General features: G+C 35.2%; 1 protein-coding gene across 13 annotated transcripts in view; it reads left to right on the top strand.

The window, feature by feature from the left end:
• Positions 1–27,805, top strand: part of CHD9 (chromodomain helicase DNA binding protein 9) — a 229,204-nt gene that overhangs the window by 99,748 nt on the left and 101,651 nt on the right. For 8 of the 13 annotated variants that reach the window (XM_023726910.1, XM_004371589.2, XM_004371587.3 and 5 more), the window contains exon 3: positions 23,590–23,921. In XM_023726910.1, the coding sequence (XP_023582678.1) occupies positions 23,590–23,921 (332 nt within the window). Of the gene's footprint in view, positions 1–21,483; positions 22,449–22,475; positions 22,812–23,589; positions 23,922–27,805 lie in introns of those variants that run through there. The other 5 variants (XM_023726913.1, XM_023726912.1, XM_023726915.1 and 2 more) reach the window with 3 other exon arrangements.

Below are 27,805 nucleotides of genomic sequence, written 5' to 3'. Positions count from 1 at the left end.
CATCTGCTGAAATGATCACATGTTTTTTATCCTTTATTCTATTGATACATTGCATTACATTAAGTGATTTCGGATATGAAATTAACCTTATATTCCTGGGATAAATCCCACTTGGTCATGATATATAATCCTCTTAATGTATTGCTGAATTTCATTTGTTACGATTTTGTTGAGGCTGTCTGTGTTTATAGTCATAAGAGGCATTGGTCTTTAGTTTGAATTCGTTATTTATACTAGTGTTTTTTTTTTTTTTTTTTTTTAATACATCATCTGGGATGCTTGCATTTAAACTGAGTGCTCAATTAGCACAATATGTTTACAGCCTTTTGTCAGAATGTAGTGTTTTTCATTCTGCAGTATTTTTCTATGTCTTATCTAGTGATGGGTAGGAGAGATGTAAATGAAGATGAACTTATTCCTTACTTAGGGTCAGTAAAATAGATTAAAACTTTATCAGTAGATTGTGACCTATGTCCAGGATTTTTTTTTTTTTTTATTACAGGTATATGCTTTAATATTAAATTTTTCATTACCTCATCTTCTTATTTAAAACTCTGTTGCCTATTCTAAAAGTGCCACATTGAACTGTGGTTTCTTCTCACCTCCTACCTCCTAAACACACACAGATCAGAACAGAACCAACAAACTTCTGGTATGCGTTGGTTCCGCACCTCATTCTCAAGGTCTCCGTTCTACATTGAAGGATGAATTACGATTAAATCCCTCTGGCCTCTAGAGATATAGCAGTTTACAGTATGGCTTTCTATCTGGGCAGTGGGGATGGGTGGGGACAAACCTAATTTCTTTTTCAACTTTTAAAGAACATTTTATACTTTAAAAGAAACTAAATGGCTTTAAAAAAAATACAGAAGAGTGTTTTTCTTTACACTCAGAGTCAAATGTTTCTCATAATTTTGCCCTAACTTATTCATTCAAGCTCTTTTTCTGCTAGTTCTCTATGGACTTCTCAGATTGTGCATTTGATATGTTAAATTTTAATCATGTTGCTGCAAGAAGGGGGAAATACAAGGCAGCATCTCATAATTTTATATGACTATAAATGTTTTACTGTCTCACAGTTTCTAAGAATACAGCTTGGGAAATTCCACTCTATATGAATCTTGTTGACTTGTTATTCTTTTGCCCATGCTTGTGTCTCTTCCCTGAATACCTCTCATTATCTTTTCATTATAAAAATTAACATATTCCTTGTTTCCTTGTCCTCTCTGATTCATAGTGATTTAGTTGTTCCCCCCAAACATCTGGTCATTTATTGCTTTGCTTTCTTTTCTCATATATTAAACATATTAAATATATATTTTATCTTTATGATAAGAAATCACCTTTTTTATGGGCAGTATTCAAAATCTCCTGTTCTTTTTTCTGTTCCCCAGAGTGTCTGTCATTACATGTTGTTGCATATGTAATATGTTCTTAGCAAATACAGAATTGTCTACCACTAAGCAATAGACTACCATAAATTATAGAAAGTAGGATAACGTAATCTAAATTTAGTTTGGAGTGAAATAATAAAACTAATAAAAGAAGGGAAATTATTAAAATGGAGAAGTCCGATTTAAACAATTATTTCTGTTATCTTTATATTCACCTAGTAAGTACATTTAAAAATTATTGTATTGAGGCATAATTTAGATACAATAAAACATATCCATTTTGAGTGTAATATGATGAGTTTTTGTCAAATGTGTACACCTGTGTAACCATTACCACAATCAAGATACAGAACATTTTATAACTCCCAAAAGTTTCCCTGTGTTCCTTTGTAGACAGTCATTTTCTCATCCCCAGATTCAGGTAATCACTGATCTGCTTTATGTCACTATGGTTAGTTTTTCCTGTTTTAGATTTTATGTAAATATAATCAGTCTTTTTTATGTACTCTTTTGTGTCTAGCTTTTTTCACTAAGCAAGTGTTTTTGAGATTCATCATCTCATTTCACTTGTCAGTAGTTCATTTCTTTTTTTAAAATTCAAGTATAATTTACATACAGTATAAAGTCACCTGTTTTTAATGCATAGTTTTGACAAACGTATACAGTTGGGTAACTACCACCTCTAATCAAGATGTAGCATAGCTCCATCACTCCCCAAAATTCCCTATACCGTTTTATAGTCAACTATCCCTCCAACGAGCAGCCTCTGGTGATCACTGATTTTCTGCTCCTATTCTTTTTCTTTTCTTTTTTTTAGAATGTCATATAAATGAAATAATATCATATATAACCTTTCGAGTCAGGCTTCTTTCGCTTAGTATGACGCATTTTAGATTTAGCCATGTTGTTGCATAAATAGATAAAGTTTGTTCCTTTTTATTACGGATTTGCATTCCGGGTTATGGATATACCATAATTTGTTCATCCATTTACCTCCTTTTTAAAAATAATTTATTTTATTTTTGTTGTTGAAAATATACACAGCAGAAAATACACCAGTTCAGCAGTTTTTATGTGTACAATTCAATGATATTGATTACATTTTTCAAGTTGTGCAACCATTTTCACCTCCTTTCCGGAATTGATTCTCCCCCATTAACCTAATCTCACTTCCCTCTGAGCTTCCTGTCTAACCTTTGAAGTTGCTGTTGTCAGTTTGAACCCACAATGACCCTAGAGGACAGAGTAAAACTGCCCCATAGGGTTTCCAAGGAGCGGCAGGTGGATTTGAACTGCTGACCTTTTGGTTAGCAGCCATATCACTTAACCTCTACGCCACCAGGGCCCCAACCTTTCAAGTTGCTGTTGTCCATTTGATCCCATATGGATAGTTCTTTAAAAGAGCACAATGTTGAAGGCAGACTTCTTTTCTAATTAAGAAGACTTCAGGGGATATTTTTGATTAAAGGTTTAAAGATTATCTCAGGGCAATAGTTTTGGGAGTTCATCCAGCCTCAGTGGCTCCGGAAAATCTGGATTCCATGAGAATTTGAAATTCTGTCTGCATTTTCACCCTTTTGATCAGGATTCTTGTATTGAATCTTTGATCAGAATGCCCAGTAATTGTAGCTGGGCGCTAACTATCCAGTTCTTCTGGTCTCATGGAGGCAATTAGCCATGCATTCCCTTTCTTCTTCCTATTCCTTACTCTTCGTCTTCCTCTTTTGATCCAGGCAAGTGGAGACCGATTGTTGGATAGCCTCTTGCAAGCTTTTAAGACCGGAGGCACTACACAACAAACTAGGAGGTCGAACAGAAGTACCTGATATTATTACCTCCTAAAACATGATATTAGGCCGGTTAACTGGGATGTCCCATGAAAACATGACTCAAAACCTCCAAACCAAGAAACCAAATCCCATGAGGTGTTTGGTAGTATATAAGCAGCTTCAGCAGTTATTTTTATGTGTGTGTGTATATATATATATCACACAACATTCGCCAATTCAACTTTTTACAGGTATACAACTTACTGACCTCAATTACATTAATTGGCTGTGCAGCCCTTACCGGTAATCAATATGAATTTTCCATCACCCTAAATAGAAGCTCAGTGTACCATAAGCAATGATTCCCCCACCCCCTGCCTTTTCCCTCCTCCCTCCTACCCCTGGTAACTACTAACAAGCTTTGGTCTCTTATAGTTGCCTGTTCTTCTCTCTCTCTCTATTTCTTTTTTTGAATATCTTATTGTGTGTTAGGTGAAAGTTACACAGCAAATTAATTTCCCATTTAATAATTCATATACAGCTTGTTTCGTGACATTGGTTGCAGTTTCTGCAATGTGTCAGCACTCTCCTCATTTTCACCTTGGGTTCCCTGTTGCCATTTGTCCAATTTCCCTGTCCCTCTCTGCATTCTCATTTTGCTCTTGGGCAAAAGTTGCCCTTTTGGTCTCATATAGTTGATTGTTTTAAGTAGCACATTCTTCACAGGTGTTATTGTTTATTTTATAGGCCAGTCTATTATATGGCTGAAAGGTGACCTCCAGGAGTGGTTTCAGTTCCAGGTTAAAAGGGTATCTTAGGGCTGTAGTTATCAGGGGTTCCTCCAGTCTCTGTCAGACTAGACAGTCTGGTCTTTTGTGTGAATTAGAACTTTGTTTCACATTTTTCTTGTCTTTTTATATAAGTGATGTTATACAATATTCATCCTTTTGTGATTGACTTATTTCACTCAACGTAATGTCTTCAAGCTACATTTATGTATCCATTTACCTCTTGATGGATATTTGTGTTGTTTCCAGTTTATGGCTATTATGAATACAGTCTCTGAACATTCACATTCAGCCTGTTTGTATAAATATATTTTTATTTCTTTGGGTTAAATATGTGGGAATGGGCTTGCTGTGTCATATGTTAAGTGTATTTTTAACTTCATGACAAATTGCCAGACTATTTTCAAAGTGGTTGTACCATTTTACAGTCATGTATGTTCCAGGTGCTCCCTCCTCTTCAACCCTTGGTTTTGTCAGTGTTTTTAATTTTAGCCATTTGAATGGATGTGTATTGGGTAGCATTACAGGTCCAATTTTTTTTATGAATAATGACATTGAACATCTTTCATGGGCCTATTAGCCAAAAATGCATGTCTTCTTTGTTAAGCATCTGTTCAGATCTTTTATACAGTCAGGCATGGAAGAGGTCAGTGTCACTGACAAGGCTGAGACCTGGAAAAAAGGTGTGTGTACTTGCTGTGTGTGTGTGTGTGTGTGTGTGTGTGTGTGTGTGTGTGTGTGTGTGAGAGAGAGAGAGAGAGAGAGAGAGAGAGAGTTTATGTCATACTGTGTTTGGGAGCGGGTAGGAAGAATGAGGTGGGAGTTGGAAAGCCCAGCAGTAGCTTATAGCAATCGTGTGGTATTAGGGAGGTCTAGTCACATATAGCAAGAGTCCTGAAAGCAGATAAGTAAGATATTAGCATCTAGAAATCTAGGAGTAGGCACTATTTAGAGACATAGATAACAGTCCTAGGACAGGACTTCAGTGACAGCTACTGGCATTAAGAGGAAGGAATATCAAGGCATTCACCTAGATTTAGAGGTCTAGTGGTATTAGCTTCTAAGTATAGGAATAGAGATCTGAAGAGCTAATCTTATTTTTTTTAGACAAGTTTCTTGAGATATAATTTATAGCAAGTAAAATTCTTTTTTTTTTATGTATAGTTATGTAACTTTTGACAAAGGTGCACAGTTTTGTAACCACACCACAATCAGATATAAAACATTACCATCATTCGAAAAAATTTCCTCATGCTGCTTGTCTCAACGCTTTCCCCCAATCCCAGACCGTAGAGTTTTAGTACAGTCTGGCTTCTTCTACTTAGCATAGTGTATTTGTTGTTGCATGTATTAGTAGTTTGTTTTTTCATGTTACTAAGTGGTATTCCATCGTATGAATATACCGCAGGTTATCTGTTCACTAGTTAAAGGAAATTTGGTTTGTTTTCAAGTTTTGACAATAATGAATAAAGCCTCTGTAAACATTTGTTTACAGGTTTTTGTGTTAACATGTGTTTTCATTTCTCTTGGGTAAATATATATAGAAGTGGGATGGTTGGGTCATATGTTAGGTGTATGTTTAACTTTATAAGAAACCATCAAACTATTCTTCAAAATGGCATTCCCACTTTGCATTCCCACCAGCAGTGTATGAGAGTTCCAGTTGCTCCGTATCCACATCAGTACTTGGTATTGTTAATATTTTTTAACCATCCTAGTAAGTATGTGGTGGTATCTCATTGTGGTTTGAATTTGCATTTCTGTAATGTCTAATAGGAGTCCTGGTGGCACAGTGGTTAAGAGCTTGGCTGCTAGCCCAAAGGTCGGCAGTTCGGAGCCACCAGCCACTCCTTTGAAACCCTATGGGGCCGTTCTGCTCTGCCCTATAGGGTCACTATGAGTCAGAATCGACTCAACGGCAACAGGTTTGTTTTAATGTCTAATGAAGGAGCCCTGGTGCACAGTGGTTAAGGTTAAGCACTCTGCTGCTAATTGAAAGGTTGGTGGTTTGAACCAGGGCTTCAAACCAGTTCTTCCCAGTTCACTCATGGCCGAGGAAGCAAAACTGGAACAAACCCGAATTGTTAAAATTTGGGTGAACCAGAACAGGAAAAATTACAGATTGAAGCCCTACTAAAAACTTAATTTCCCTCTTAGAAAACAGGACACTGTACGGGTTGTATAGCAACCAGATCTCTTGCCTGTGGGATTTTGCGCAGAGTCGGAAACAGTGATGCCCTGCTCGATGATGGTGGCTGACCACACTTGCTTTGAATGTGTGTCACTCTCCACAGTCATGCCAATAATCCAGTCTTACAAGTCAGGCTCCTGAAAGGGCTCACTGTGCCTCTTCCAAGTCTCCCATTCCAGGGCTTCGAACCTATAACTTTTCCTGTTCCGCATCACCCAAATTGTAAAAATTTGTGTCTGTTCCAGTTTTGCTTTGTTGACCGTGACTGAACCAGTTCAAACTGATTCAAAGCCCTTGTTTGAACCAACTTAGCAGCTCCACAGGAGAAAGACCTGGCAGTCTGCTTCTGTAAAGATTATGGCCTACTCTGTCACTTGGGATCAATATGAGTTGCAGATCAACTCAACAGCACCTAACAACAACGTCTAATTATATTGGGTATCTTTGCATGTGTTTATTTATCATTCATTTGTCTTGTTTGGTAGTGTCCAAATCTTTTGCCCATTTTTTAAATCGGATTATTTGTTTTCACATTTCTGAGTTTTGAGACTTCTTTAATATTAATCTTAACGACAGTAATTAATTAATCCTAACATTTACCAAGTGCTTATACATATCAGGTACTGTCAGGTATTTAAATTATGTCATTTAACCATCATAACAACCGTATTAGCTTAGGTACTGTGATTATTATCCACATTGTACAGATGATGAAACTGTGCCAAATACTGGCTAGGTTTTAGAAACAACAAATTTGAATATCATCTTGGCTTATGATACTATGGTAACATACTATGGTAATTATGGAGTCCTGTTGGCATGGTGGTTAAGAGATTGGCTGCTAACCAAAAGGTCGACAGTTCATATCCACCAGCTGCTCCTTGGAATCCCTTTGGGGCAGTTCTGCTCTGTCCTGTAGGGTCGCTGTGAGTTGGAATCGACTCGACGGCACCTAACAACAACAACGTGGTAATTATAACAGTAAAATTATTTATAGTAAACGAAAGGAAGTGATATCTCTACTGGGTTTTGAAAAGATATTTGCTGGGCTGTCTTTTGAAGAAAGGGCATTCTAGACAACTAGAACAGAAAATTTAAGTTCTGGGTATAATATGCCTAAGAAATTAAAAATAGTTTAGTATTGCTGGAATGTAAAGTAAAAGAGGCATTAGAGAATTGGAGACGTATTTGGAGAGAGAGATGGTGACCATGCTGCTCAGGCATGAAGCACTAAAATATTACAGACTTAAACATTGTTCCAGTTTTCTATCCTTCGCATTTTGATTATGACTTTAAAAAACTTCTTTTCCTTTCCACCTCCCTTTTCCCATCAATAATAACATTGGCTAATGCAATTCTCATGCCTCATTCAGCATCTTGTAGATCCTTCCTGGTCCTGGAGGAAATATGCAAAGTTATATTTCTATTTTATTGGTTTCTTTCTGAATGAAAAATTTGAAATATTGTGCTGTTATAATAAAGAAAAATAATTTCGTTTTAATATCAAGATATTGCATTAGGAGAACAGTTGGTCTTTTTCTCAAATACTGCAACATTCGTGAATTTTTGTTTTCTTAGATTAATGATGATAATAAGAGCAAGTAATTATCTTCAATTTGAGAGTTAAAATTTTTTAATGTAAATTTTATTGAAGTACAGTATAAATGCAAAAAGTTACACAAATCATAAATGAACAAGGAAGACCTAAGCTCTCTTTTTAATTTTTTATTTAAAAAAATTTTAATTGCTTTATTTTTTAAATTAAACTCTTTATTTTTAGACATAGTAATTGCAGATTCTCATGCAGTTGTAATAAATAATACTGCGAGATCCTGTGTATCCTTTATCCGGTTTCCTGCAGTAGGAGCATCTTGCAAAACTATAGTACCATATCACAGTCACGAAATCAAATTGATACAATTATCTACTGATCTTATTCAGATTTCCCCGATTCTTCATGTATTCTGTGCGTGTGTGCGTATTTAGTTATATGAGATTTTATCATATGTGTAGATACCCACCACCATAGTCAAAATACAGAACACGGATCCCTGGTGGTGTTAATTTATAACCACATCCAGCTCGCTCTCTTCCTTTTTCCCCTCATCCTTAACCCTTGGCAAACAAATCTTTTCTCTATATAATTTTATCATTTTAAGAATGTTATGCCAATGGAATCATATAGTATATATTCACCTAATTAGGTCAGGCTTGATTCTGATAATCTCTGAATCAGCCAAAGTCAAGTGATTAAAAAAAAACCAAAAAACCCATTGTCCTCAAGTCGATTCTGACTCATAGTGACTCTGTAGGACAGAGTAGAACTGCCCCATTGGGTTTCCACATCTTTTTCCTAAAGAGCTGCTGGTGAATTCGAATCGCTGACCTTTCTATTAGCAGCTGAGCATTTAACCACCGTGCCACCAGCTCCTTAGTGAACTGATTAACCCACTGCCATCGAATCGATTCCAACTCATAATGACCCTATGAGAGTAAAAAAAACCAAACCGATTGCCATTGAGTCGATCCTGACTCATAGCAACCCTGTACCAAACCAAAAACCAACCCATTGCCTCCGAGTTGATTCTGACTCATAACGACCCTATAGGACAGAGTAAAACTGCCCCTGTAGGGTTTCCAAGAATCAGCTGGTAGATTTGAGTGGCCGACCTTTTGGTTAGCAACCAGGCTCTTAACCACTATACAACCCTGTAGGACAGAGTAATCAAGCCAGTTATGCAACTACTTCGTTTATTTGCTTACACTGTTGCACTTTCACTTTCTCAAACCCAACCCGTTGCCTTGGAGTCGATTCCGACTCATAGCAATCCTATAGGACAGAGTAGAACTGCCCCATAGGGTTTCCAAGCAGCAGAGGGTATATTTGAACTGCCGACCTTTTGGTTAGCAGCCAAGATCTTATCTACTTTCTCAGGACCTATTAAAGCTCTAACAGGTATTTATCTATGGTTTTTGTTAGACTACCATCACAACCACCACCACACACTTTAATATCTGTCCCTTAGTCTAGGAAGGAGTAGGTGATGGTCATTTGCTATACCTCTTTGTAAAGGTTACTGATTCCTTATAGGGTGTCAGAAATATAATGCTTTAGAATCATAAATATAATGCTTTATAAACTTTGGATCATAAGTCACCTACACAGGAATGGTAGGAGACAACAGTGTTCAGCAAATTTTTTTTTCTTAAATTGATCCTCTGCTATTAATTCACAGTGATAGACAAGTACTTGTCTGTGCCAGAATTCTTTTATTTGCAAAATAAGGAAGAAGTAATACTTTTTTTCTCTTTAGCACATAAGAATGATGTCAGATCAAATAAGAAGATATAACAGAACTTGTGGAAACTTTGGAGAAAGTGGTTTGTGAATCAACATATTCAAGAGTGTTTTGTTGTTTTGTTAATCAGAATTTTTTTTTTTGTTCCTCTAATAAGCATGTGATGGATTATAGAGTAGTAATTTTTCTTAAGTTCTGGGAAGCCTTTATCCTATGAGAGTTATGGGAAGACAAAAATAATATAATTTATGAAGCACTTAATGATGTACCTTGTTCTTTTACATCTGTTTTTTCTTTTTAAATTTTCTTAATAGTCCTGAAGGTAGGAATTATGTTTCCCGTTTTACAAATGATACTTTACTGAACTGTTTAAAGTCACACAAGTAGAGAGATACTGAGCTGTAATTGGAAGCCAGCTCTGTGGGATCCCAAAGCCATGCTCCTTCCCTTATGCCATACCGCCTCTCAGTTTCCTTGTCTGTAAAATGGAGAGAATAATACCTATTTTACAAATTATAATGCCTGGCATAGAGTAGGTGTTCTTTGTTATTGTTGTTATTGATGATTCCAAATCATGACAACCTCCGAATGTACAGAGTAGAACTGCTCCATAGGGTTTTCAAGGCTGTTTTCAAGGCTTTCAGAAACAGATTGCCAGATGTGTCTTCCCAGGTGCCTCTAGGTGAGTTAGAACAGTCAGCCTTTTGGCTAGTGATTGAGCACTTACTCATTTGTGCGACCCAAGGACTCCAGTTGTTCAATACATGGTAGCTATTATTTTGTTGAAAACCGTTAAGTCTTTTTTAGTGTTTGTTTTTTCCCCTGAGAAGCATTTTAGAAAGGGCAGTGTGGAATTCATATTGTTTATCAAAACATTATGTATAAAATAATTTTGAGAATATAAAATAATTTTCATCTCACCTTTGATTTTTTTTTTTATGGGTGGTATTTTGAATTGTTGTATGGACAGTGCTTTACATTTTCAACTCCAATTATAAAACTCACTCTCTAATTTTTCTTTCTCTTTTTCTGCCTCTCTCTTGCCTTTCTCTCTCCCATATTTTCAAGCACTCAACTGACTGCTTTTCCACAGCCAATAAACATACCCAAGTACCTACAGATTTCCTTCATTGATTTAGAAGAGTATTTGATAATTACTCTACTACTTCTTTTCTTCCCATTTACTTCTTGCCCTACTGTAGTATGGCTTCCACCTCAACCACTCCATTAAACTATTCTTACCATGAGCTTGGAATATCTTGTGCTGCCAGAAAGTAAGAAGAAAGCATTTAAAATATGATGGGGATATATCAAGAGGAAACTTGAAGGAGCTCCCACTGGCCAAAGCTGGGACAATTTGAGCAACAAATGATAGTATTGGATTATAAACCATATAAATGTCCATGAGTCTATACTGATATAAATAAATAACTGAATTAATGAATACATACATAGGGGAGAAGAGACAGCTTTTTATAGTAGAATCCCAATTGAAAATGTAGAAGGAATGATGGAAGTAGAACATTACCATTAGGCAAACACCATGGTAATAATTGTTTGCAAGAACCATCAATGGATGTTAAAATTATTGGGGAAAAATATATGCAAAACAGGATATTTGTATAGTCTCAAAACATCTCCCCATAAAATATTTATTAATTACAAAAGGAGAAATAGTAACTTTACAGTAGAGAATCCTGGTAGATGATACTTTAACCAAAGTGATCAAAGTTAACGTTACCGGTGATAAGACATACTGACATCACGTACCCCTTATATGTTGCACTGAGAAGGACACATCACTTCTGTGGTATTTTTGCCAAAGATGCATAATCTTAATCTCATTATGAGAAAACATTGTTAGATGCCATCGAGTCGATTATGACTTATAGCAATCCCATGTGTTACAGAGTAAAACAGCTTAATAGGGTTTTCTTGGCTGTAATCTTACTGGAAGCAAATCACCAGGCCTTGTCTTCCACAGAACCCCTTAGACAAGTCCAAATTGGGGGACATTTTATAAATTGAGTGACCAGCACTCTTCAAAAGAGTGAAAGTCATTAAAGATAAAGAAAAACTGAAGAACTTCCACAGATTGGACAAGACTAAAGTGGCATGACAGCTAAAAGCAATGTGCGGTTCTTAATTTGATCTTGGACTAGAAAAAAAAACAAATTAGTGGGAAAACAGGCAAAATTCAAATAAGTCCATAGTTTGGTGAATAGTTTTGTATCAGTAGTAACTTCTTAGTTTTGATCATTGTACTATGTTTATATAAGATGTGAACATTAGGGGAAGCTGAGTAAAGGACGTGTGGGAACTCTTAAGTCTAAAATGATCTCAAAACAACAAAAAATTATAAGCAATCAAAACAAAGTTGTTACAGAGGCCAGTAACAGTTACCTAGTTGAAAAATCAATAGACCCTTCAGTCTTCATCTTACTTGACCTCAGTGTAAGTCCAGTTGAATCAGTGCTGTCTCATCATCCTTACTAATTCTGTACTAGTTCACGTTCTTACTTCCCTCCTAAACTATTGAATCATCTGCTGCCTGGATCTCTTCATCCATCCTCATTTGCCTTTAATACATCTTTCTCATTGTTTCTCATGGTTTCTAGGTATCTGGTTTTCAATAGGGCAGTCCATTACTTGTGATCTCTGCTTACCAGCCATCTCATTGATTCCCACTCATAGCAACCCCGTAGGGTTTCCGAGGCCGTAAATCTCCACGGAAGCAGACTGCCACATTTTTTTCCTGTGGAGCCGCTGATGGTTTTGAACCACCAACTTTGCAGTTGGCAGTCGATCACTTTAACCACTGCACCACCAGGGTTCCTGATCTCAGCTTCGGAATAAAAAATAAAATTCTAATACAATATTCTTACTTTTTAGGCATGAGTTGTACATAACTATGACAATTTTTTGCTTGGGTATGACACGAAGTCTTTATAGAGTGTCTTTGTGTGCGGAGCACAGGGATGGATAGGCCTAGTTCTAAATTCATATTAGTTCTGACCATTGCACAAACAGTGTGCAAGTGTGGATTTTGCCTTTTTTTCTTCTCACCCTACCTTGCTATGGCACAGTTGTCAGCAGTAAAGTATGTTGGTTGAGAGTATGAGCTCTGAATTCATGAGTTCTTCTGCTTGATAGCTCTTTAATTTAGGGCACACAGCAGGGAATAAGGAGGCACAAGGAAGACCCTAGGCCATAAAAGTTAAGGAGGCATTTGCATGAGTGCTTCCTTGAATTTTGCACTGTAGGCACCTTGCTTGCCTCACCCTAGTTCTGGCCCTGCTAGGGCAAGTAAGTTACTTCTTTGTGCCTCACTTTTCTCATCTGTAAAATGAGGATAATGTTTCCACTTCAAAGGGTAATTGTGAGGATTGAGTGCTTATTAACACAGCGCAGTGCCTGAAACTTAGTGAATAATCAGTAAATGATAGCTGTTTTTCTTTATCTCACTTCCATCTATATCATATCTTCTACCTCTCTTTTTTAAAGTAAGGAATATTATTCAGCTTCGTAAAAATTTCTGGCCATCTTAACTCAGTAATTCAAAAGAAGTGTATTTAGTTTTAAATTCTTTGACAAAAGTTGGTGAGTCTTTAAGAATAAAAGTTAGATTTGTATTACATGGTCAATAGATTTACCTCTGAACTATTATTGAATGCTGTACAAGATTCAGTTAATAACTAAAGATGTCATTTTCTTCTGAAATTTTACCATAAATGTTTTGAGTGCTTGGAAAAAGAACTCAGTGAGAAACTTTCTTTTTCTGATGTTGTTGTTGTTGTTAGTTGCCATCAAGTCGTTTCCAACTCATAGCGACCCTATGTACAGCAGAAGGAAACACTACCCGGTCCTGTACCATCCTCACAGTCGTTGTTATGCTTGAACCCATTGTTGCAGCCACTATTGCAGTCCATGTCGTTGAGGGTCTTCCTCTTTATCAGTGACCCTCTACTTCACCAAGCATGATGTCCTTCTCCAGGGACTGATCCTTCCTGATAATATGTCCAAAATATGTGAGATGTAGTCTCACCATCCTTGACTTCTAAGGAACATTCTGGTTGTACTTCTTCCAAGACAGATTTGTTCATTCTTTTGGCAGTCCCTGGTATATTCAATATTCTTTGCCAGCACAATTTGAAGGCATCAATTCTTCTTAGGTCTTCCTTATTCATTGTCCAGCTTTCGCATGCATATGAGGCAATTGAAAATACCATGGCTTGAATCAGGCACACCTTAGTGTTCAAGGTGACATCTTTGCTTTTTAACACTTTAAAGAGGTCTTTTGCAGCAGATTTGCCCAATACAATGTGTCCTTTTATTTCTTCACTGCTTCTTCCATGGGTGTTGATTCTGGATCCAAGTAAAATCCTCGACAACTTCAGCCTTTTCTCTGTTTATCCTGATGTTGCTTATTGGTCCAGTTGTGAGGATTTTTGTTTTCTTTATATTGAGGTATAATCCATACTGAAGACTGTGGTCTTTGATCTTCATCAGTAAGTGCTTCAAGTCCTCTTCACTTTCAGCAAGCAAGGTTGTGTCATCTGCATAACACAGGTTGTTAGTGAGTCTTCCTCCAATCGTGATGCCCTGTTATTATTCATATAGTCCAGCTTCTCAGATTATTTGCTCAGCATACAGATTGAATAAGTATGGTGAAAGGATACAACCCTGACACACATCTTTCCTGACTTCAGACCATGCAGTATCCCCTTGTTCTGTTTGAATGACTACCTCTTGGTCTATTTACAGGTTCCTAATGAGCACAATTAAGTGTTCTGGAATTCCCATTCTTTGCAATATTATCCGTAATTTGTTATGGTCCACGCAGTCAAATGCATTTGCATAGTCAATAAAACGCAGATAAACAAACATCTTTCTGGTATTCTCTGCTTTCAGCCAGGATTCATTCAACATCAGCAATGATATCCCTGGTTCCACGTCCTCTTCTGAATCCAGCTTGAATTTCTGGCAGTTCCCTGTTAATATACTGCTGCAGCCGATTTTGAATGATCTCAGCAAAGTTTACTTGTGTGTGACATTAATGACATTGTTCGATAATTTCCATATTTGGTTGGATCAGCTTTCTTGGGAATAGGCATAAATATGGATCTCTTCCAGTCAGTTGGCCAGGTAGCTGTCTTCCAAATTTCTTGGCATAGACGAGTGAGCACTTCAGTGCTGCATCCGTTTGTTGAAACATTTCAGTTGGTATTCTGTCAATTCCTGGGGCCTTGTTTTTTGTCAATGCCTTCGGTGCAGCTTGGACCTCTTCCTTCATTACCATCGGTTCCTGATCATATACTAACTCCTGAAATGGTTGAATGTCAACCAGGTCTTTTTGGTATAGTGACTCAGTGTATTCCTTCCATCTTCTTTTGATGTTTCCTGCATTCTTTAATATTTTCCCTGTAAAATCCTTCAATATTGTAACTTGAGGCTTGAATTTTTTCTTCAGTCCTTTCATCTTGAGAAATGTCAAACGGGTTTTTCCCTTTTGGTTTTCTAACTCCAGGTCTTTGCACGTTTCATTATAATACTTTACTTTGTCTTCTTGCGCTGCCCTTTGAAATCTTCTCTTCAGCTCTTTTACTTCATCATTTCTTCCATTCGCTTTAGCTACTCGATGTTCAAGAGCAAGTTTCAGAGTCTCTTCTGACATCCATTTTTGTCTTTTCTTTCTTTCCTGTCTTTTTAATAACCTTTTGCTTTCTTCATGTATGATGTCCTTGATGTCATTCCACATCTCGTGTGATCTTCGGTCATTAGTGTTCAACACGTCAAATCTGTTCTTGAGTTGGTCTCTAAATTCAGGTAAGATATACTCAGGGTCGTATTTTGGCTCTTGTGGACTTGTTCTAATTTTCTTTAGTTTCAACTTGAACTTGGATATGAGCAGTTGATGGTCTGTTCCGCAATCAGCCCCTGGCCTTGTTCTGACTGATGATATTGAGCTTTTCCATTGTCCCTTTTTCTGATAATGTAGTTCAATTATAGATATTTCATCATGGAAAAAGAATGCCTTCCAATTTTCTTTGTGGAAACTTGTACTTTGCTGCTTAATATTCCCTCTGCTATAGGAGTGATATCCTTTAGTATGTGAAAATGCTTTTCTAATACAGAAGTTGCTGCTTCCAAACTTGTTAAAACTGGTTGTATGTTGTTTTAATTCAAATACTATTAAGAAAACAGCAGTAATAATAACATCTAACATCTCTGTATGCCAGACACTGTGCTAAGCACTTTACAAGCATTATCTCTTCGTTCTTACAGCAACCCTATAAGGTAGGTACTGTTATTATCTCCACTTTACGGATGAGGAAGCTGGTACTCAGAGAAGTTCAGTAACTAGCCCAAGGTCGCATATCTAGTAAATGATGAAACCTGGGACTAGATCCTAGTGCTGGCTGATTCCAAAATTCCGTTCTTTTATTCACAAAATTATGCTGTGAATAGCTTTTAGTGTTATGAGTAATTTATGAACTGATGAATTCAACATATTTCACGTCGTCAGTAAGTAGTGGACTTTATATAAGGTTTTGTGGTTTGATGTTTTAAAAGTATACTTTTCACTTGTTTGGAAGCAAAAGATGAGCTTTAGAACAGTAAAGTGTTGAAAAAGTGACACTATTGTAGAATAGAAGGTAAAATATTACTTGTTTTCATATTATGCATGGCTTTTATTTAAAGCAAAAAATTTTTGTCACGTATTCTGGTATTTTTATTGAAACCACTTAGCAACTCTATTTCTAAGAATATGATCCTGTTACTTTTGCCTATATATATCATTTACTAATTCCCTAATTTCTTCAGCATAAAATGCATATATTTTAGCACAACCTATAGCACTCTTGATAGTCTAACCCCAGTTACCTTGTAGTCTTTATTGCTTATCTTTTTCCCACATGCACTCAGATTTCTTCTTATGTCCAAACTAGTACTTGTTATTCCCAGAATGTAACTATTCTAATTTTTTTTTTTTAATTATGTAACATTTCAAGTATACGCTAAAGTAGAATACCTATCACCCAGGTACAACAACCATCAATTTATGGCCACTATTTCATCTGTATCCCACTCCAGCTATCATGTGCACCCTCCCTTCATGAATTATTTTGTAACACATCTCAATCATGTTACTACCTCTGTAAGTATTTCAATATATATATATAAAAGGCAGAAATTTTTGTTTTTAAAACAGAACTGCAGACTCTATTCCACACTTAGAAAAATAACTGTAGTTTCTTCATAATCAAGTACCAGTCAGAGTTGAAAGTTCCCAGTTTAATAAGTATATTTTTGCAGTTGACTTTCTCAGGTCGATATCCATACGAGGGCCACACATGCGTTTGTTTGGTATGTCTCAGATTACATGTCTTGTTTTTTAATTTTTTCTTCTTTTTTTTCATTTTGGCATTCCAATTAGTCTTAAGTGTCTTTTAATCTATAGTTCTCTCTCTTTGTTTCTTGCAATTTCTTTGTTGAAGAAATTGAGTTATTTGTTTTTCTGGAGCCGTGGAAAGTGGGTGAACCTCTGAAACTGTTGCCCTGAGATAATCTTTAAACCTTAAACCAAAAACATCCTGAACAATAGTTTAGCATAACTAGTAAAAAAAGGTCTGCCTTGAGCATTATATACTTTTTTAAGAACTATCTATATGGGATCAAATGGACAACAGCAACTTGAAAGATACGAACTTTAGTGGGTAGTGAGATTATGTTAATGAGGGAGGAACAGCTCAGAAAAGGAGAGTTAAAATGGCTGCACAAGTCAAAGAGTGTAATCAGTGTCACTAAATTGTACATGCAGAAATTGTTGAATTGATGTATGCTTTGCTGGGTATATTCTCAACAATTTAGAAGAAAACAAAAAAAGAAATTGAGTCATTTGTCGTATAGAGCTTCCCACATTCTGGATTTTGCTGATTACATCCTGTGGTATCCATTGACATGTTCCTCTCTCACTTGTATTTTCTGTAAATTAAAATACAACTTTCGTTTAAAAACAAAAACTAAAAAACGTTTATGAACATCGTGATTTGCCAGGACTGCTTCTATATGAATGATTAAACTGAAGGTAATACTTCCAGTGTTTACCTTATCAATGTTAAAATCAAGATTATAACACTTTAATTAAAAAAAGAATGTCAGAGTTAGCTAAAAGTGGAAAACTAGATACTATTATAAGCTACAAGATGAAAATAAATCTTTTAATTTGTGAATGTGGTCGTTGACAGATTAAAGAATATGAAATGGAATAATTGCTTCACATTCTTCAAAAACTCTGAAAACAAATCTAAGGATAAACTCAGAAAAACAGTTTGACGGATTATCATTTGCTCTTGGATTGTTTTTTTTGTCCTCTAACTCTTTTCTCTTTTAAAAGCAAATTTTTATTGGTACCTTGGAAAAAAATTGTTATATGCAATAAATAAAAGCCAGAAAAAATTACCATACTGATGTTTGACACATATTACTAAAATTAACAGCGAATTCATTGTTTTTAGAAGGTTGATTTAATCTGAATACTTAAGTAAATAAATGCTATTCCTCTTATTTTTTTAAGATAAAGAGATTAAAAACTAGCACACTGACTTAACATCAGCAATTTAAGACAACCAAAAGGCCTTTTAGAAATTATCTTTGTAATACCAAATTACTAGGAGATACTTACTTCAGATACTCACTTTCCTTTCAACTGCAGAGATTTTAACTTTTTCGTCTCTTGGCTTCTATGATACCTCTCTCTCCTGATACTCATTTTGCCATTGTTGCAGTTTCTTTTTGTTTTCCTTCATTAGCTCCTCTTTATCTGCTAGCCCCTTAAACTTGATGTTTTTTTGGTTTCACTGTTTATCTTCTGTTATTCTGCATTGTCTCTCTAGGCAGTCAAATCTATTCTTGCTCAAGTCTTGCTGTCTCTATTCTGTTTTATATTCCATTCTATTGGAACCTCCATCTACCCAGTCCCCAAGGCCAAAAATCCCAGAATCCTCGCCTCTACTGAGTTGGAAGATTTTTAACTACAAGGCAGCCTTATCTGTATTGTTGAAAGTTCCTTGTTCTGTGTTTTATTCTTACTAAGGAATTACATCTGTGTTTATTATCTGAGACCTTTTATTCCTTCATATTGTTTTAAAAATTATGTCAAGTAGGACTTCATATAATGTGTTAATATTTCCACTGTTATCCGCAAAGTACCAAAAAAAACCCAAAACTATTGACTCACAGTGACCCTATAGGACAGAGTAGAATGGCCCTATAGGGTTTCCAAGGCCGTAATCTTTAGGGAAGCGGACTGCCACTTCTTTCTCCCACAAAGCAACTTGGTGGGTTTGAACTGCTGGCCTTTCGGTTAGCAGCTGAGCACATAACCACTGCACCACCATGGGTCCTCTATCCACATAGTAGTGATTCAGTAATTGTACTTATTGTATACAACTAAAATATTTGAAATGATGAATTCACCAATGTGAGTGGGTGAGTAGGTGGGAAAATTAACTCACTGAGAGGGAAGAGACCTGAATCACTGCTTTGATTTTAAAACCTCTAATTTCTTGCCCATCTACCTTTGTTTCTTTCCCTCATGAAGGAAAAACGGGAGTAACAAGTGGTGTGAAAACTTTAATTTCTAAGAGGTGTTAAGTGCATGTATAAGTACTAGATGCCATTCTTTTCTACTACTTTTTTTTTTTTTTTAGTACTAGTCTGGCCCCCCTGCATTATCGCATGACTTGTTCTCTTTGGTCATGACCTGTAGTTTCAAAAACGCTTACGCGATGAATCCTTGGGTCTCCCTCCAATACTTAAATATGATACCTGGAATCTCCTGTATATCCCTCTTAGTTGCTGTCAACGTAATCAAATGTATTACACATCATCTTTATGTTTTGCTCTAATTTTTCATCTTATGGATATTTGGATATGATATTTAATATATGTACCTTTTATATATCTTCATTTAGCGTACAGATTCTTGGGAAGCAAGACTATTGCCTTTTATATTTTTAATTTTCAATTAACTTTTATTTTGAAACTATCACAGTTTTCTCAACCACAAAAAGTTACAAGTATACTACAAAGAAATTCTTTTACCGTGGCCCATTTGAGAGTAGGTTGCAGACTTGAAGCTCCATCACCCCCAAAGACTTTATTATGTGTTTCCGCAGATAAGAACATTCTCCTACATAACCACAATGTAACCGTAACAAGTGGAAAATTAATACGGTAGTAGTTGTGGAGGAGGAAAACAAAATACAATTAAGAAGTAGATTTGCCAGAATTTGATGACTCCTTAGGGGGAAAAGGGATAGAAAAACCTTAACATTGAGATGAGTCTATCAATTACTTTTTTATATGTTTCCTTGTATGTGTGAATTGGGAAATGACCAACATTTTAAAATATTTAGTTGCTCAACACTCCAGTGTTGATATTCTGTGGGAGTATAGTTTTCGAATATTTTATTTTAATAACCAAAGAAATATTTGATCACAAATTCTCTATTGTGTACTGTTAAGATTTATAGTTAAACAATTTGGATTTTTGAGTCAGGTAATAACATCTAAAGAAAAACTTATTTAAGGCATAGGAGAAATGAGATATTTTGGAAATCACCCTAGGATCTGCGAATAGAGAGCATCAGTGAGTTAAGGGTAATGAAAGAAAGAAAGCAGCCAGGGTATCCATGTCTTAGATTTCAGCCCTGACCTCTCTCTGAGGATCCAGTACCAAACTTCCACCTGATAGAACTCTCCCTCTCAAACTCAGTATGAAAAGAATTTAACTTAACACACACACACCACCTACACCTATAGCTCTTCTGAACTGGGTTTCCTGTTTCTTTCACCTTCTCCTGTTCCAGTACTTAGTCTAGAATCTAAATACTGGCACTTCCTGCTTCTCAGCCACCCCTACCCATATCTAGTTGACGTCTATATTTTGGAAAGGGTACCTGAAAAACCTAAATTTCATATTAGCTTTATTTGTAACCGAGACTTTGCGAACGTCACTTAAACTTTCTTTTGTCTTCAAATTTTTTCTGTAAATTCTAGTATTTGAAATAAATGTGATACAATATAGTGGTTAAGAGCATGATCTCTATAATGAGGGCCCTTGCCCCTGTCTTTTAGTCCCTGTACCATCATTCAGTAGCTGTGTGATCTTGGGCAAGTCACTTCTCTATGCCTCAATATCCTCATCTATAAAATGAGGATAGCAGTAATGCATATCTCACAAGGATGTTTTGAAAATGAATTGAGTTAATGTATATAAAATATTAGGGACAGTTCCTGGTACATAGTAAGCACTAAATAAGTGTTAGTTATTATTATCATTATGATTTTATAAGTGTTGCTTTCTCAGGTCCCTTCTGTTATTTTGTAAGGTTGCTGTAATAGTGTCTTTCCCATTTGCCAGCCCCCTTATCTCCACTATCACTGTTATTTTCCTGTTATCACTCAGGATTAAATGAGTTATTATACGTAAAATGCTTAGAATTTTGCCTGGCACATACTTAGTAAACTCTCAGTGAATGTTAACTCTTATCATTGTTATTTTGATTTTTCTGTTGATGACCTCTCAGGTCAGTCAAATCTTTCCCTTCCGTTAGTGGTCTTGTGCTTTTCATCTCCCCTCCTGCTGTCCACATTGTTCTTTCTAGGACACTGTTCAGATAATGTATCTTCTCTCTTTTGAGACTTTTGGTGCCTGAAAGGGGGGCGGCGGGGGGCGGGGAGGGAGGAAACCAGGATTCTTTGGTAGAGACTTCAGATGATGGTATTAATGAGGTAAACTTGAATTAAATCTGAATTAGTAAAATTTTGTTTTAGTTATTTAAGGACATCGCTTAGTAGAATAATCCTAACTTTTTATAGAAGGAAAAGTTGTACTGCGGATTAGATTCTGGTGGACTTGCTATTTATTTATTTTCAGCAAGGGACTAATCCTAAAGTGTTACTTGAAAAACTCAATAGTTTGATTAAAATAGGATATAAGGGGTAAAGGTCAGGAGGGTTTTATTAATTTTTTTATGATAGGGAACTAAATATGAGTTCATCTGAGTTAAAATAAGTAGAAAGTTTAAATTAGATTAGTAATTCTTTATAGACAGCTCTCTTTTGTTCATTTCAAAATCTCAAACCTCTTTTTAGAATTTAAATGAAAATAGCTCCATTTCCCTATTTTTAAAGCACTGTTAGCTTTTTGTTAGGCGAATCATAAGAGACTTTATCTAATTTGTTAAAGAGAAGTCACCTGTTATGTGTTCATTTGCATGACCTGCTCTTTAACCCTTTAATTTGATCATCTCCAGCTATTTTTGTATTTTGGAGTATTACTGAGAAAAGTATTTTTTTTTCTAAAGAAATTGCATTAGGTTTTGTTTTTAATACGGATAGTCACATAAAGCCATTTCACCACAGTTTTAGTTTTTAGATGGTTTCTTTAAATCAGATTTTTTTGCATATTTTTAAAAAACTACTGCAGGAAATGGCAGAGTGAGAGTTAATGTGTTACATGGAGGGCAGAACAGTCCATCGGGGGTTAAATTGCAGAGTCTAATGGAATAATAACTGGTAGCACCATCTGCTGGCCTACTTCCGCAGAAGGAGTCAGTATTTTTAACGACATCTCTAATATTCATGCTGATGCATTTTGATGCTTTGTGCATTCATTTCTTTCTGTGCTTTGTTGGAATCTGGCTATCTGCTTACAGCTATTGAGGAAACTCAGCTTTTTAGGAGGGGTTTACAGCCTTCTTCATACCTGAATAGGATGAACAGTGGGCATAAACTTGCCAGGGCAGAAATGTGTTGATAAATCACAATGTGTATTTGTGGAGGGTTGTGCATCTCTTGGTTGCAGCTTGCTAAATAGGCCATTTAGGAATCTTCTTTCAATGCTTTTTTCTTGAGCACTGCCTGGGGTGGTGAAAAAGCAGAGGGCAAGCCTTTGTCTGACGCCAAAAATGTCTTCAGTGAAGAGGCCAAGAGGAAGGGTAAGTGAAAGCCTGAATGAGTGGGAGGAGGAGGGGTTCTTTGGGCTAAAAGGCTAATGGGATTGAATAACCTTCCTTATTACTGGCTGCTGCTGCGGGAGTCGTACTGCATCGCCATCTTGAGCTTGTTGCTGTTTTCTGGAGTCTTGGTTATTTGTTATAGCCTGTAGGCCTTAAGGTGGCATTTTAGAGAGCAATTCTAAACCCCCCCTTCCTTTCTCAGTGCTGGAGCACTGCTATGAAACCTTTGATGAGGCAGGTATAGAAAAGGTATCCAGTGAAGTACACTGGAATCGGCATGAAAATGTGTTTGGAAATTCCTGGTGTTTTTTTCCTTTGCCATAGTCAGAGGCATGTTTACGGGTAAGAGCATAACAAAACTGTGATCTAAGTATATGTGGATGAATGTGTGTTTAAGGAGAAAATTCTTTTAAAAATGTTGTTGATCTGCTTCCTGTGAGATTGCTAAAATATTAATAATTTTAACGTAAAACTATAAAACTTGGTTTTTTTTCCCAGAATTGCTTGAGCAAAATAGTTATGATATAGAAAGTGGGGGGAAAAACCCCACAGTTTAACTCTTTCATGGAAAAACTAAAACTTTCTCTAATATTAAGTATGGGAATGTCTGTTTACTAACTAGCTGTGTTACTGCATATACTGAACATTAAAATGGTTTAAATGATTTCAGGTTCCAGTCTCTTGTAAAAGTAGAGGCCTTTTCTTTTTTTCTAAAAATCCTAATGAACTGTGAAGAATAGTCATTCTAAATTAAAATTGCAATTTTAAAATTATTAATAATTTTCAGAGTTCTGGAAAGAGAAGACTTTTATAACAAACGTACATAATATTTATAGGACAAAATTTGAATCAACTAATTGACCAAGAATGCTGTGAAAATATCAGTGAATCTATATTATCCTATTTTAACCTCCATTTTAAAAAGTAGCAGTTGAGCTGCTTGTTTTATGCCTAACTAATTTCTAGAGTATTTTAATTTTAAATTTGTTTACAGCACTTACATACTTACTTGTGTAATTTTACTTCCCCATTTAAGCCTAATTTTAAGTTTTCAGATATTTGTCAGTTGTTTTAGATGTACCTTGGTATATTCTATAAAAAAATGTTTTGGTTTCTCTAGCCTCCATCTTCCAAGAAGAGTGATGGTTCTGGGACATATACTAAGTTGCAGAATACCCAGGTGAGGGTCATGTCTGAGAAGAAGCAGAGAAAAAAGATGGAATCAGAAAGCAAGCAAGAAAAGGCTAATCGTATAATATCAGAGGCCATAGCAAAAGCAAAGGAGCGTGGGGAACGCAATATTCCACGAGTAATGAGCCCTGAAAACTTTCCTAGTGCTTCAGTTGAAGGAAAAGAAGAAAAGAAAGGCAGAAGGATAAAATCCAAGCCGAAGGACAAAGAGAGCAAAAAAACAAAAGCTTGTTCCAAATTAAAAGAGAAGACAAAAATTGGGTAAGTTGGTTAAAAATTAAGTTCCTTTTAGTTTTTTTGTTAAAGTGGAAACTGCCTAACCTTCTACTTTTGATTTGTTCCCACTGTGGGGTTTTCAGTGGTTGGATATCATATGTACCATATTTCCTTTTTGAATGAATTAGGTAATATTCCAGGATATCTTAAGTTGTACTATTCTGTGAGCATAGATTTTTACACATTAATATTAGTAAAAAGAACTTAAAATAGGAAAATATTTTAGTATATGAAACAGAAAAAGGAAAAAAGCCAGCAAAATTACACCCATATTGCAGTGCCAGTGCCAAATCCACTTTCTTTACAGACTGTGCATTGAATTTCTTTGAAATTTCTTTACCTCTTAGTTGTATTTGTGCCTCATTGGGCACTTTATAGTTTGGAAACAAGAAATGCTGTATTTTCTTAAAAACCCACAACTTTGGACTAACTGAGATTGCAAGGAAACCAAGATCATTTAAGTCAACAGTAAGCAGCAGGTCCTTACTGATTTACTGCCATACGACCTTTCTGATTTACTCTATGTATTAGAGAGGTCAGGTGAGGATTAATGCTTCAAGAGAATTATAAGGATAAAGAATTGCTCTAGGATGATGCATTAATCCTAGGTATTTTTATTTGCTATCCAATGCATTTTTTAAAATACGATATAGCAAGAGTTATTATTGTGCTTTATATGTGTGTTTATTTTTGCATGCAAGGGTAAAAATAACCCAAGATAGAAATAGTTCAGATTTTTTTTTGCAGGATCATTTGTTCGTTTTCGGAGGTTTTTAAATGGAATTTAGGTAGTGTATCACCTAAGTTTTCTCCTTTTCACAAAAAATGCACAATAAAAAAATAGTTCCATGTTACAGAAATCTTCATTTGCCTAAGAAGTTATTGATGCATTATGTGGATATTTAGAACTAACACAGTTTTATAAATTGTGTTACAACAACCAAACTGAATTATTTTAAGTTTGCTGATGATGCCGTTCATTCAAACCATTAAATAATCGGGATTCTCTTACTATAATAGATCAGTAAATAGTATTATTAATTTTGCATTTTATTTGCAGATAACTAATGACATTTTAAAATTAAATTTCTACTCCCTTCATTTTCTAAAGGTTTCTGGTGTGAAAATACCTTACTTTTCCAAAATTTTGCCCAGTTTTAGTTTAGGAAACATCATGTTTAATCCTTGCTATGTTAAAAGTTAATAGAATTAAAGTTTTTCAATTTTAACTTGTTCAGAGATACAGGCAAAAATAGTGTACTGTTTGGAAAAGTAGCGTTTTGAAAACTAATGTAGAAAAGAAGAGAAAATTATTATAGAAACGTCAGAAGTTACAGTAACTTATTATTTGCTTTAAACTGTAGGTAGACTAGCTAGATGCAGAAGATACCAGAAGTGAATCTGGTTCAAGAAAAAACAGTGTACATAAGGGAAAATCAGGAATAATTAAATTATAATAGAGGGAAACATGGATTTTTGAAAAATGTGAATTAATATGGTAGGGAGTAGTAACATACTGCAGTGGGGTATCTTAATCATTCTGTGATATTTATATTTTTGTTAGGTAGATTATTAACAGACTACTTAAATATCGTATAGTATTCATCAATTTAGTATCTTTTTTTAAGAGGTAACATTTTCTAGAAAACAGAAAATAGATGAGAATTGTACTGGAAATTATATTTTTTCTATTTTGGCTAAATATATGGTGATGTATGGATAGAAAAAAATTTTCTTGAGAATATAGGGCTTTTTGATAGAGAAAATTATAAGTTGTAGGTAGGCAAGTAAAATTGAAGCTTACTGTTTGTTAATAAGCTTTTAGAGTAAGGCAGTAATTTCTTGAGCATCTTTATCAACCAAAGGGAAAAATTATCATCATGTTGGAGGAAAGTCATAGTTGTAATAAGTAAAATTCATATACAATCCAGAGCTCCAATATTAGCCAACTTCAATATCTTATTACCCTGCCTGTCAGCAAGTCTCTCTACTTTATCATTGTGAATTTACCATCATCAAATTTGAGTTTTTAAATTTTGTATTAAAAGTTATCAATTAAATAGTTTTCAGTTTCATCATTTTAACTAGCAGTATTTTATGATATAGTAAACATTTTCTTAAAAAAATTATTTTCTATTTCAGAAGAATTGGGCTTTTGCTAATATCAAATTATTGATAGCTGATAATTTTGAAAGGAATGTATATTGGAACTTAACCACCAGTGGTGTGAAATATAAATTTAAAAAATAATTCAATTTGTAAGCAATAATTTATGGTTATGTATATTCAGAGTAGGTATCTGTTTTACTCACAGATACGATTTAACATAAACTAGGAAGACTAATCTGAAGAAAAATAATACTGTCTCTTCTTGCTAGTGTGCTGGAAACGTTTTCATTATTTATGTTGCTTTATTTAGATTTTTTTTTTAAATAATGTTTTATTGTGTTTTTTGTGAAAGTTTACATATAGATTGATTCTGTAAATAATACAAGGAATACAGTGTCCTTTTCAGAGCTTTTTCATATATAATCTCAGTTCTGTGAGTTAAATTGGGCATGCAGTATGATAATGTGGTTAAGTTCCTGGCCCTGGAGCCAATCACATTTGTTCAAGTCCGAGTTTTAACACATACAAGCAGTGTGACCTTGGGAAAATACTTAACCTGTCTAAGATTTAGTGTCTTTATATGTAAAATTGGGATACCGATACTATTTGCCTTGTAGTGTTGTTTTGAGGATGAAATGAGCTAATAACATTTAAAGCACATAGTACCTGGAAAGCACATGAAGTACCTGGAACACTTAATGCTCAATAAATGTTAGCCATTATTGTTTCTAAAACAAAAAACAAAAAAGATTATAGCACATAGCTATTTAAGGAAAAAACCAAGGCTAGGAGCCAGGCCTCTTCCTGTAAGTCTCAATTTTCATTCAACTGCCTAAGTTAAAGAACTTAAACAAACAAACCCAAACAGAAATAGTTGCTTCTTGTTAAAGGGATAATAGATTAATTTATTAATTGCCGTTTTCACATCAGCATGCTTCTGCTTATCAGGTTAGCTAGAGCAACAAGGACAGGTAAATTTTGTTTAAAATGTGCCTGGAGTTTGATGGGGCTTTCCACAGTTATATAGAAGGGAGTGCGTTCAAGTGGAAATGGCAGGTGTGAAATGAAGGGCGAGGTAGGACAGGAAAACAAACCTTTTTCCACTTTGACATTTTTCATAGAGTTAGTCTTAGCAATCAGGTTCTAAAACACTGCCATTAAAGTAGAATACAGATATCTCTTCAGTAATCGTTGGTACATGTTAGATGCTCCCTGAATATTTTATGGAAAGAATGAATGAAAAGAAGACCAAATATTAAATGATACCAAATGGTTTAATTTGATTTGTTAAATAGAAAACAGAAATGGTAAGCTAATCCTTTGTGAAACCACAGGAACATAAACTAATGTTCTAGTAATATTAGGTAGTTAGATTCTAAAATAAGCTAGCAAAATTCATCCTGGGACCTCCAATAGAATTTTCTTATGGCTCTATTAGATTTTAGAATATGTAATATGATTTCATATGAATGGATTGAAGCATTAAAAAAAATTTTTTTAAATTGACTTCTTTATGTTATAGAGTATGACTGACATAGCAAGAATGGTTTTGATAATCAAGAATGTTCTTTTGGCCCTAAAATTTTAATCAGCAGTAGCCCTTCATGATTAAACATAAGCTGTTTTTTTTTTTTTGCATTATTTATTAATTATTCTTTCTGTTTGTTACAAGAATACTAGTTGTCTTGTGCTCGAAGTAGCTTTCTCTTCAGTTAAAGCACAAAACATCTAAATTATGAGACATTTATCAAACTCAAGTA

The sequence above is a fragment of the Trichechus manatus genome, unplaced genomic scaffold (assembly GCF_000243295.1).
Source record: "Trichechus manatus latirostris isolate Lorelei unplaced genomic scaffold, TriManLat1.0 scaffold00014, whole genome shotgun sequence".
Classification (NCBI taxonomy): Eukaryota; Metazoa; Chordata; class Mammalia; order Sirenia; family Trichechidae; genus Trichechus; species Trichechus manatus.
Note: the sequence above shows the minus strand (reverse complement) of the source record. Positions and strands in the feature narration are given on the sequence as shown.